The sequence below is a fragment of the Caretta caretta genome, chromosome 1 (genome assembly GCF_965140235.1).
Source record: "Caretta caretta isolate rCarCar2 chromosome 1, rCarCar1.hap1, whole genome shotgun sequence".
Lineage (NCBI taxonomy): Eukaryota > Metazoa > Chordata > Testudines > Cheloniidae > Caretta > Caretta caretta.
The window spans coordinates 50,008,936-50,021,681 of record NC_134206.1 but is presented as its reverse complement, the minus strand read 5'-3'; the positions used below and the strand labels follow the sequence as shown (position 1 = coordinate 50,021,681).

The window sequence follows — 12,746 nt, the reverse complement described above, 5'->3', positions numbered from 1 at the left end:
CTGCTCATGTCATATGCTGAATACTGGCAGATGTGGGGATTCTCATTGAATTCATTCACAAGTCTCTGGTTTCAGAGTAGCCGCCGTGTCTGTATTCGCAAAAAGAAAAGGTGCCACAAGTACTCCTTTTCTTTTCACTAGTCTCTATCATCAACAACACAGGTGACAGCAAGTGATTTTCCACGGAGCAGTGTGTGAGACAAGGGTGTTTTCTGTCCCCAGCCTTTTCCACATGAACGCAGAAAATATTATGAGACAAGACCTAGAAGTTTGACAAATGGTAGGAGCTGAAATTTTTATTGGTAGACACCTCTTAACCAATGTCAACTATGCCAGTGATGTCACACTCTTTGCTACAACGACTGATGCAGTTCAACAAAAGTTGGAGTATGTAAAAAGGGGTGAGGATTAGGGACTATCCCTCAATGAGGCAGAAATGAAATGCATGCATGTTGACACGATTAACAAAAACAAGAAGCAAATGGACATCACAATTAATGGTCAGGTAGTAGAGGCAATAGATGAATTCAGTTACCTGAGATCATATCCAACGAAGAGCCTGTTCCAAAGAAATTGGCAGAAATCTTGGAATGATTTGGCTTCCCTCATGAAAGTTTGGAAAAACCATGGCATCTTGAAATGTACAAAGATTTGATTGGTAAAAACTTCAATTTTTTATATTACAACTTATGCATGTGGATCGTGGGGAATTAATGGTGCTGACAAAAGAAAATGGAAGCCTGTGAGATGTGGTGCTGACAACGATGCTTGCATATCTCCTGGACTGAAAAAAAGACAAATGCTTGTGTTAGAAATATTAGTATAGAGAAACAGACCCTGGTGTCTGAAATCAACATCATGTTCGTTGGTCACATCAGGCATAGAGGGTGAGAAAATTATCGTGGAAGGAATGGTGGTGGGTCATCGTAGCGGGAGATGACCAGCAAAGAGAGAGATAGATGGTGTGCAGCAGATCCCTGGGAGGGCAGCTGCTGAGAGCTTGAAGCTAGTGATGGATTGAGAAAGCTCCTGAAAATTCCACTATGATGTTACAAATATTCAGACATAAATAAACTGATTTTACTTAATGGGGCAAATCACAAGTACAAGATCTCAGAGGCAGGTAACTGTACTGTATACATAACAGCATGTTTGTTGGAGCGGTTAGTCTGAAGATTGCTCTCTTGAAGATGTGGGAAATTTTTAACAAATGACAGAACATTTATTTTGCACAGCAGATGCTGTCTCAGGAGTATAGCCCATGATATAATCATGTAGTTGAATCAGGCCACTGTTTTGTGAAGTGTCTTTTTTCTGTTAATTGAAGAACTCTGTGATTCTCTAGGTCTTCCTTTCTCACAAATTTATTTCATGAATAATTCTCTGTTACATCGAATTTTTGTGTGGGAGGAGTAAAACTTACTTACCGTGTACAGAAAACAATACACACTGCTAATTAATTATATGTAGGATCATGGGGGGATGAAATGGTTAGCAGCATTTTTCATTGTTGACAATATTTACATGAGGATTTACATGTAAACTGTGTTCTAAAATTTTTAAATTATTTTTCAAAATAAAATATTAAAGATTTTTCATTTGCCATGCCCTGTTTTGCATCTGTACAAGCTGCAGGTTGCTGCTAGTCAGTTTCACATGGGGAAATGGCACAGGGAATAGGACTCAGAGTCTGGTCAATAGAAGTATGAGAGGAGGGAAAAAAGTTCAACAGGCATCACATTCTTTGCTGAAAAAATTTCTCTCAGACCCTTTTATTTTTTACATGCTGCAAGTACCACCACTCAAAAATGGTCTAACTTTCAGCTGAAAGCTCACAAGTTTTGGAAAACTGCAATTAGTAGTAAAGCTCCTCTAAAACATCTACATTTCCCGCCTGGAAAATATTTTTCAGCATTTCTTATATTTGTACATGAAGTACAACATTAGTGGAAGATACTGTGCATAACAAAACAGCAGCAAAGAAGTTTTGCTGTGCACAGTATCTTCCACTACTGCTTAAACAATTTGTCTAGTTTCCATGTTACTTCCAATACCTTGTGTTTTAGTAGAAAAAACACCAGATTTGAGAACTGTGAATCTCATCTGTGAGGTTTTTATAGTCTCATATCAGTCATGAATATAGTACTGATATAGGAAAAACAGAAAAAATATATAGATAATACTGTCTGATTTTTATTTCAGAGATAGAATTTTCAATAAAATAAAACTCTGCCTTCAAAATATATATTTTTCTTAATTCTTCTCTCAAAATGACAAAGCATTGTACACTAAATTCTGGTCTGTTGTTTTCTTTCTTTTCTCCAACCCTACAGCACACCATTCTCCAGCCCCACAAATGTACCAGAGAAAATAATCCATTACTGGCATAAACTAGCAGTAGATTACTGCCCCCTGAAGCCAGTGGGGAGCCAGAGAATGAGCTGATTTTAAGACTCAGTTCTCTCCTAACTTTGTTCTTGGTGCAGTGTAGCTACATGTTATCCCTACTTATAAGATTAAAGTAAACTTTCTATCTAGCCCTTAATGAATAACTATAACAAATACATATATATTTTTATTTAAAATGCTATTTCACATACAGTTTTAAAATCCTCAAAAATCAACCAAATGTGGATTGTATATTAATTATTTATAAACACAAATAACTTTATTTTCATTGCAAAAATAGAGTTGTTGCTTCAGTATCAAAGATTCAGAGTTAAAATAATAAATCAGAAAATGGAAATCTTTAGATTATAGCAATTCATATTAGCCCATTTTGTATTATTTAAGGTAGACATTTTTCAGCAAACACAATAATGTATTAAGCCACACACATAACCAGAAAAACTGGAACGGAAGATACTAGATATGTAGGATATGGCTAAGTTAACATTGTTGTTGGAACATAAATTGTTGCATTTCTTGACTTTTGTTATTTTAAACCCTTACTGTTCCAGACAGATTTGTATTTTTTTTTCTTGTATGTTGTAACAAGACAACTAGAAACATTTTTTTAATGTTTGCTGTTGTGACAGAGTGCAGAGAACGAATAGATGAACCTGCACTCTGATCTCTCAGATGTTAATTAAGTTCCCCTGGAGAAATCTGATGGAGGTAATTAGAGAATCAGGTTGGCTGGATGGATGGGATAAGGAGCCAATTAGCTTATCAGCCCAGGGCTGATAAAGAGGAAGGAAGGAAGGAAGTGCTAGAGAGAAAGGGGACCAGGGCTAGTTGAGCTCAGTAACATGGAGGCCTCAAGGGAGGGAGACAGACATGTGTTCCCTCAGGTCCTGGGGAGATGGTCAGAAAGTGCTGTTGGTACTGTAAATAGGCTGTTGTGGAAAAGGTGAAGGTAACTTAAAAGGGCACAGTGAATGAACAGCCTCTGGAGTCCATGCAGTTTCTGCAGGGAGAGGAGCTATGTCCTGTGGCAGCTGGGAATTAAAAGCTGTTTTTGTACTTCAGAATTGCCAAGACTGTCAAATCTGGCCTGTCGTGGTTTGGGGTAGGTTTCTTAGTCCTCAAAGGATCTAAAGAAGTGGATAAGGAGCATTCTTAGTCTCTAATTTGAAGTGGCATGGATGATGATTCTTTAACAAAAAGAGCTTTTTCTCTTAACTGTTTGTAGGATGCTTGAGTTACAGTAAGTGGATGGGGGGAGCGGGGGGGAAGAAACCCCAATTTTCCACGTAACTTTCCCCTCTCAAAATATCAGGTTTCATTTGCTTAGTGTTTATGATGTCATATGTAATCCTACTAGTTCTCCACAGAGGCTTCTAGAAAAAACAGCGTAGACAAGACCTGAATTTCTAATATAAACAGATGCAAAAAATGAAAATAAAAAAAATAACCTTTCAGGCCTGACTTATACTATACATCATATAAACTTAATGGACACAATCTCAATTGTATTTTTGTCTTTGTTTGCATTTTTAAAAGACTTTTTATTTTTTTATTTTTTTTATTAAAGGACTCATTTATCCCCTTACAGTCCCCTGTTAAGGTGGAGACAGGCCTTGTTCACAGAGATCATCAGAGAAAGGGAAGCTGTGGGAATAAGAGGGCAGGCTACCAGGATTTAGATGGTTTGCCAAGCTCAGTGTCAACTGGAGCACGACCAAAAACTGAAGTAAGTAGCTATTTTTTATATTACAGCATATTCTGGCTTCAGTTCTTTACCACAAGACTTGCTATTTATCATTAAAATCTTCATTGTATTTAATTTAAAATAAAAATACAGTCTATAAATTCAATGCATCACAACTGTAAATCTTTTACAATAAGACTGGCAAGTGTTCCCAATACAATATGACAGAGTATTCAAGGTCAAGAATCTGAGTCCCGTCACTATTTTTTACTAGCATGTTATCTGCATTATTTTGTTCATTCACTGTTTAAGAAGACCTGAAGTCTCTTGGGAGTCTTTCCATTGACTTTAACTGGTTGTAGATCAGGCCCAAAATTTGGATCCACATCTGAATGTCCCCAAATTTCAGGACTGTTCAAATCAAGAGTTTTAGTCTGGGCCCATTTCTAATCAATAGTATTAATTTCACTTTGTTTCTTTGCCTGTGAGATGGTATAAGCCCTCATCCAAAGCCTATTGACACTAATTGACTTCAACAGACTTTGGAACAGGCCCATAATAAGCTAAGTAGATAGTGATATTTATGTAGATCTATGGAAGGAAAGTAATTCTAAGATCAAGCTCCTAGTTACAAAATAGCAAACCTTTTTATTTGTCCTCTGTAAATTTCTTTGGTGCCTGCAATGGTTAAGACATTCTCTTTCTACTAATGTCAAGTAAAATGTATGCATGTAAGATACGTTGCCTAAGGTGTTTTGATTCAAGTAAAGGTATATTGTCTTAAAAGAAAGATAACTATAATATGCCCCTTTTATCCTGGCGTGAAGTTACATAGTTCTCTGTAAATTCTATATTCCATTACAGCTTGAAGGTCTGCCGCTGTCACTCAGACTGAAGTTTGAAACATTGGAGCCCACTTGTTTGTTTGAAATACACTAATGTACTTTCAGAAGAGATTCTCGTCTTAGTTAAATAGTTTTCTGCTTCTCTCTTTTGCAGCTGCCCAGCTACTTTAATTTGCTCAAGTTACATTAGATCTCAGAATCCACTAGAGAAAATGAGATATTTGATTGCACTTAATTGTTTTAAGTCAGATGTTCAGGCAAGCACTAATATCTTTGCTTATGTTTCCTCCTTACCAATACAATCTATATAACTTTGAAGTGATGTTACAGTAATTTTGGGTTTTTGTCCACAAGTGACTGTGTGTTTGCGGTGGGAGATGCTGGAAGAGAAGGAATAAGTGTGAACATATCTTATTCTTCTTTCCTGATCTCTACAATCCCTCCTAGTATTGTACTTCAAGGAATGTTGGTATAATTAATACCAAACTCAGAAAACTTCACTGATACAGGTGATACGTACATACAGTGTCAGTGATAACAATAATGTAAGTTAGAATGTACTTACCATTGTTTACAATGAAGTCCCTAGAATCATACAGTTTAGAAATTGAGAAGACTTATTAGATGACACAATCCATCCCCCAACGTCCAAGTAGAACTCTTCCATACCGTACACTTTTTTTAACACTTGATCAAAGTTCCAAGCGTTTTGCTGCATAGTAGCTTACGACATGATTTCTGCAAAATGCTAGTGGTCTTTTTAATAATTCAATACTACTAGCCACTGCTGTAATTTGGACATAAATAATGAAATTTGACTTCGCTAATTTTGTCTGGAGGATAAAACATCTTATTTTTTCTTTCAAAATTAGATTTTAGTTCAAGTTGTCCTTTTTCCGGCCAAGAGGGAAGAATGAAAATAATGCTCTCTAGTTTCAGAGACTCTGTACATCTGTTAAAAGGCTGTTTCTAAAACATTTTTCTGTTATGGTTAAAAGGCATAAAAATAATGTATTTTTAAATGGACATAGCAAAACTATTTACATTAAAAAAGAGGGATTAATGGGCCTGGTTTGTCAATGTATTTCTCCAGTTTTAACCCTACGTAACTCCACTGATTTGAATGGAGTTACACAGGCAGAAAACTGGCATAATGCAATGGTAAATCAGAGCAAATATGTTTTAGTGCACGAGTCTATTATCTCTCAAGATCGGAGTTCAAATCTTGGAATGAGTCAAAAAGAGTTTAGCTTTCTCAGCCTTCTCCCTATATAGTCCCACACAAATCCCCTACACTGCCCCAAACCTGAAATAATTTTGTCTTGATTTAGCAAGTGCAGCTCAAGAGACCGATGTTGGAAATTGCAAGTCAGGAATGAAATGTATTGGCAGAGCTCTGCAAGGGCGTTCTTGTACAATACCTGACACAAGCTAGTGCTGTTAGCCCCTCATTTTCATGACTACAAAGTTCACTGACTGTTTAAGAACTATAAAAAAGAATAAGTGGCTGTGGAAAATTAACAGTTCAGGAACTATATTGTTTAGATATTTTTAAAGGAGGAACATAAATGCATTGCAACATTTCTGATGAAATACTATTGAACAGAACGTTTCCCTGGCTATGAGAGGGCTTGTCCTAGAAAAGAGAGCATAATAGTTGTTTTAATGAGACATATCCTAGACACAAGTACAATAGAAGACTTAACTGAAAGTTTCATCATGTTAATTTTTCTCCTCCAGTTCCAATGTATAAACTAATATGGGAAATACTAGTTGTGAGGCACTCAGTGCTTCGCTTACTTCTGTAGATAACACAACTGCGGTGTGTGTAGCACACAGTGTGACCAGTAAGAAAACAAGGTTATGAATGCTGCGACCAGTTAGTTTCCTTTAGCTGTAATGCTAGCACTTAGATACAGTATCACAGTTATCACTATTCTAACGTTAGGCCAGTGCTTGGATTTCCTTAACCACCTGGTTCAGAAAAAGGAAAACAAAAATGGTTTCTTGCAATGTACTGTGCTGAAAGACTTTCTGCTCTTTTTTTTCTATAGCAAATATCACTATTAATTGTTTCTCTGGAAGACGTTAGTTAGATGATGTTTTAAAAAAAAATTGGTGTTTTAGAGATGTCCACAAGGAGTGTAGACAGCGACATATTAACGCCTAGGCTGACAAATTTCAAGGGGCGGCAAATTTATAGTAGTAGCCAGAGGCTGCTTTCCCCAGTGCCGGTTTACGCCCTCTGCCCCCGGCCCCACCCCAACTCCACCCCTTCCCCAAATCCCCGCCTCCTCTCCTGAGCGCGCCACATTTCCCCCCCTTTTCTCCCTCCTTCACGAACCTGTTTGGCGCACAAGCACTGGCAGGCAGCGGGGAGAAGCAGGACCTGGCGGCGCACTCAAGCGAGGCGACGGAGTGGAGGCGGGGTGGGGGGTGGCAATTATTTCTGGGCCTAGGGGTGGCAAAATCATTAATCCGCCGCTGAGTGTAGAGATGGCTGATGTTATCTACCATTGTTTAGATACGTATAACTAATGATATTGTAACCCACTGGTCAGTGTGTGTTACAGGTCCCTTATTGGCCAGCACAATATTTGCGAAGTTAAACATATAAAATGAGAATTAATATGTGGTGATTTATTTAAATAAATCCTTCTACCAGAATCTGAGGATCTCAAAATGCTTATTAATACTCAGTTGATTCTCACCACATTTCTATGAGGTAGGTAAGTATTATTTCCATTTTACTATGGGGAGGAGGTTGAACCCTCAGCTGGGGGAAGGAAAGCCTGCATTGCTTCTGCAAAAATCTTGTTGCACTCAGTGAGATTTTTGCAGGATTAAGGACTGCAGGATCAAGCCCATTCTCTCTCTGTTCACTTGTCGCCACACATTCAGCATCTGCGTTCTTTCTGTTCCTTCATGCACAATTTTCTCTACGAAACAGAGCACATTGCATTTAATGTTCTACAGCTATTCTGGCATAGGAAATGTCATTTAGGCCAGGTCTATGATAGGAATACTTGGAAATATAGCTATAGTGGTATATTATACCAGCAAAGCGCTCCTAGGGTGGATGTGGCTTATGCTGGCAAAACTACACTTTCACTGACCTAGCTTATTCCAGCATGTTGCACCCCTCCGCGCCTCCCCCTCCCCCAACCTTTGAGCAAAACAAGCTATGCTGATGAAAGCACAGCTTTGTCAGAAAAACGGTGTTTACTTTAGGGGTTTTTTGCTGAGACCGGCCCATTGGTCAGGGATTACCCCTCTTCACACCCCTGATGAACATAGCTCTGATGGCAGAAGTCTGTTGTGTAGACATGGCCTACGAGTGATTGAGGATAGTTAGGGTGTGTCTGCACAGCCCACGGCAGCAAACCTTTCAGCCCAGGTCAGCAAACTTGGGCTAGCGGGGCTCATGCTGGCACTCTAAAAATAGCAGTATAGACAGGGTTTTGAAGTTGCAACTCAGGTTGGAACTCAAGCTCTGAACTCCACTCCTCAGGCTTCAGGGTTTCATTTTTATTGGCGTTAAGCAGAAGTTGTTTTGCTTCAAGTTTGTCATTATTTTAATTAATAAAATGAAACGTTCTGTATAGGAAAGTTGCTCCCTGCAAGTTTTTCAGTCTTTCCAAACAGGCCAAAGTTGAGTGACCAGGAAGTGAATCCAAAGGGACATTACATGATTTTGGCACTTTTAAAACTGGATTGGACAAAACGTCAGTAAGTGTAGTGCAGGGAACAATGCCATCTCTGGTAGCGAGAGACACTGGATGACCTAAGAGGTCTTTTCTGTCTCTTGAGTCTGTTTGTACTGGTAAAGAGCTCTCTCTCTGTGTTTTCGGAGTGGTAATTTTAGATTCCCTCTGTACTGAAAAGATCATGTGGTTTCATGATTAGTTAGAATCTTGAATAACTGTCAGTTCCAAGTAAATAAAGTGTGTGTTTTATACAGTTTTTATAGATGGATTTTTCATGACATTGTTTTTTTCACAAGAATATTATGTCAGGTACTGTAAATGATAGACGCATTAAAGTTGCTATGCTACATTTCAGGCTTACTGCACTCAGTCTTAGAAATACATTGTTAATTTTCAAAGGCAATTTACAGACTCCGTATCAACAGACTTGGGGTGTAAGTTGTTAGACTAATTTCTTTTATAAATCCAGAGCAAGAGGTAAACAGGAATGGTACTGATAGATAATATTGTGTATATATGCAAATAAATAAGATAAATAACTTCATTTCCCTGACAGATGACTATATACTGTACTCAATCAAGTGAGCAAAGGAAGAAATTTATTTCCCTTTTCGTTTATTCAGGCACTATACATAAGCAGCTGAACTCGTGTTTCTTTAGATTCAGCACATCTGGTTTTTGACTGGGTGACAAAGGCAATTCTCAGCTGTTTTGTAGCAGCCACAAATAAAGGATAGACTATGGGCCATATCCTGTGAGGTGCTGAGCACATTCAGCTCCTGTTGGTGAGACATGAAGATGCTCACAAGATTGGGCCCTAAGAGATCCTGTAAACACTGGCCTTGTTAGTTGGATCTGAAGATGACCTGTGTGCATACCTCTGGGAGGAAGGTATTGCTACACTCTGTGTCTTATCTGTCTAACTAGCTATCGATATTCTATTTACTTTTGGTCTGCCCCTGTAATGTATTTGTTGCCCCAATGTGAGAAAACGGAGTGAGAATGTTCTATCTGTTAATATAGTTTAATCAAAGACATTTCCTCATCAATGTAACCATCATGCATTTTTATTGCAGTGGTCCCTATTTGGGGGCCCAATCCTGTAATCCTTGTTTGCATGGGACTTCAGTGGGACTGCAACATGAGTAAGGGTTGGTCCTTTGTCTTTAACAATAGTTATTTGGAGGAAGAGAAAAAAGGAGAGATTTTAAAGTTAGTACAGAGATTGTTTAGACAAAATCATCTGGGACAGTGGCAATGGTCCTTGCCGGGCTGCACAGGACATTGGGGTGTACAAGAAGCTGTGCATCTGTGTCAGGACCTCTGCTAATAGCAGTCCCGATGCTCCCTGAATTCTGGGGAGCATAAGGACTACTAGCTCCTGCTCCCCACCCTAAGGAACAAGCAGGGACTACTCTCCACACTAGATGACCAGAGAGAGAGGCCAGCACACAGTGGAGGGAGCAAATGTTCCACTAAGGGATAGAGCAGATTGCACACCCCACTGCCCATGGAGTAGCTTTTAATAGAGATTGTGTCCTCTTGCAGAGGTTCAGCTCTACATAAAGGCCACAATCCAGTCCTGCACATAGATGGTATCTTGCAGCAAAATATGGTGTCCTACAATATTTATCAACTATTGCTACCAGTATTCAAAGCTTGCATTATTACTCATTGCAAAGTTGGATATTTCTCTAGACATTTTCTTTCTGTATAAGCCGTGTAGCCTGAAGCTGTAGAGGATAGGGAGCTAACTGTAGATGACCAGGGGAAAGAGCGAACAGAACTCCATGGGGGCAGGAGCTATCTGCCACCATCTGTTGGTGAACTGGGGAAAGTATCACTACAGAGTTCATTTGCATAAGCTTTCTACTCAGAAAGCCTCCAAGTGACACTTAAGGGATGTCTTTAGAAATGTATCCAAACTCCAAATTGGTGGGCTATTGAGACTGAACTGAAGGACAAGATTAGACAGCATTTCCTATAAGGGCTAAAGACAGGCCTGGCTGAGTACATTCCTAGACTCTGGGACTACACTAACTACTGACCCCTAACTGTAAGTGAAGTGAAGCAGTGGAAAAAGGGGGGGGGGGAAGTGATGTGTTAAAGAGATATTTGTGTATTGAACGTTCATGCCCCTGGGTGGCAAATTAAGATAAAAGACTGACTAATGATACTCTTGTTATGGGTACTTTACTACTTGTTGTTCATATATTGTTGTGTTTTCCGAAGTTGATGATGTGTTCTCTGGTCCCTTAATAAAGTATTTCCTTGTTTTAGACTCAGACTCAGTGCTTGCAAGAGGGGAAGTATTGCTTTTAGGGGCACTCAGGGAAGATACTTAGTTTTTCCCATGTTTCTGAGTGGGCATTCAAGCTGGTGGTGTGTGTTAATTATAAAAAGAACCTGTAGACATTTGAACCTGACCCTTGATGCTGTGGACCATGCCTGGTCGAAGCTTACATTTGTTTGAAGCAACCAAATGTCACAATTGTAAACTTCTTTACATCAGCAATTTCAGTGTTACAGTGATTAACCATCTCATATACAGCAAAAAGTATCTGGTAACTACAGAAGCCCAAGCCTACTGAACTGAAGGACATACTGGTTCAAATTGTTAAAGAGGCCACAAACTAGCCTTTGAACTAGAGCATCAAAATTGTCTCTGATGGCTGTCATCTTGGCCAGCACACCAGGGTTTGAACTAGGCACTTCCAGACTTAAATATGCGAGTGTCTCCAACAGCTTAAGCAAAAGAGCAAGCTCTGTAGCTAGGGGCTGTAACCGAATCACATCCTCTGTCCACTAGGCACAGAAAAGGGTGGCGTAATACACACAGTGGGTTACCTGTATACACAATTGTATAGTTGTACACACTTCTGTGCACTTTCAATGAATTATTGACACGCATACAAAAGAAAAAGCAAGTGCCACCTGGAACCTCAGAGGTGAAGAGCAGAAATTACTATGAAATCCTAATTTGAAATGACTATGCACATTTTAATTACCCCAGTTACCTCTTAAGGCTTGTCTTCACTACCGGGGTAAGTCAACCTAAATTATGCTACTCCAGCTACATGAACAGCGTAGCTGGAGTCAACGTAGCTTAGGTTGACTTATTCCCGTGTCTTCACCGTGCTGCGTCAGTGGGAGATGCTCTCTGGTCGACTTACCTTACTCTTCTCCAGTAGCTGGAGTACCCATCTCCCTCCTTGCATTTCAGAGCCCAATCTCCAGCCCAAGTGCGAACTTCTACATGGCTATTTTTAGTATGAGCCCAAGTCTGTAGACCTGAGCTCTGAGACTCACTGCCTTGTTGTTGTGTTTTTGTTGTTTTTTTCTTTTTTTCACGTGTGGACATATTCACTGTTTGTTGTAGGTAACTGGGACTGTAAAATAGCAGAAGTGGAATGTAGATTCTGGGTGGAAAGGTCAACATTCAACCACTAGGTGTAATGTGGAGCTCAGCATCCCATACATGGCATTTAGGATGAGTCGAGCAAACTGTGCTGTTAGATGTTTTCTGTGTAACCTTCTTTCATTTAAAAAAAATCACTTTTTGTTCAGTGTATATAGACGGAAGTGAAGTCTTTTTTTAAGACCAGTAAATACAACACTGATGTTGAATCAGAGAGGAAGAACAGAGAAGGGCTTAAAATAACCAGGCTGGCACAAAACTAGAGAACCCTGGTTTTTTGGTTTTGGTTTTTTTTTCTCTTAAGAGATGGTGGTCAAATTTATGGGTATATTCTCAGCTTCTCCATGTTTATGGCTGTAGTAGCTGCAAATTCCCCATTAATGGCAAATAGCATTGTGGACTCTAACATCCTGTGTGTCATTAGCTTATCCCGTTAATGTCCTAAGAAATGTAACTTGTTTGTTGTTGGTTGACCAAATTTAATCAGTGTGGTTGCACCTGCTTATGCAAAGGTTGAATAATATGGCTTGATATCTTAATTGTTTATGTAAACATGAAATTCAGCAAAACAGTTATTCGTGGACAGAGATATCCCTGAGATCTGAGGCCTGATTCAGATGTTGTGCCAGTTTTACACTCCTGTAAGTGATGATAGTCAATCACCCTTTTATTTGTTTATGTTG

The 12,746-nt window shown here is 39.1% G+C and overlaps 1 protein-coding gene across 6 annotated transcripts in view; it reads left to right on the top strand.

Moving 5' to 3' along the window:
• The window catches only part of STARD13 (StAR related lipid transfer domain containing 13), a 499,087-nt gene that overhangs the window by 159,647 nt on the left and 326,694 nt on the right, over positions 1–12,746 (top strand). For 5 of the 6 annotated variants that reach the window (XM_075127917.1, XM_075127915.1, XM_048847411.2 and 2 more), the window contains one exon: positions 3,977–4,135. In XM_075127917.1, coding sequence (XP_074984018.1) covers positions 3,977–4,135 — 159 coding nt within the window. The remainder of the gene's footprint in view (positions 1–3,976; positions 4,136–12,746) is intronic. The other variant, XM_075127911.1, reaches the window with a different exon arrangement.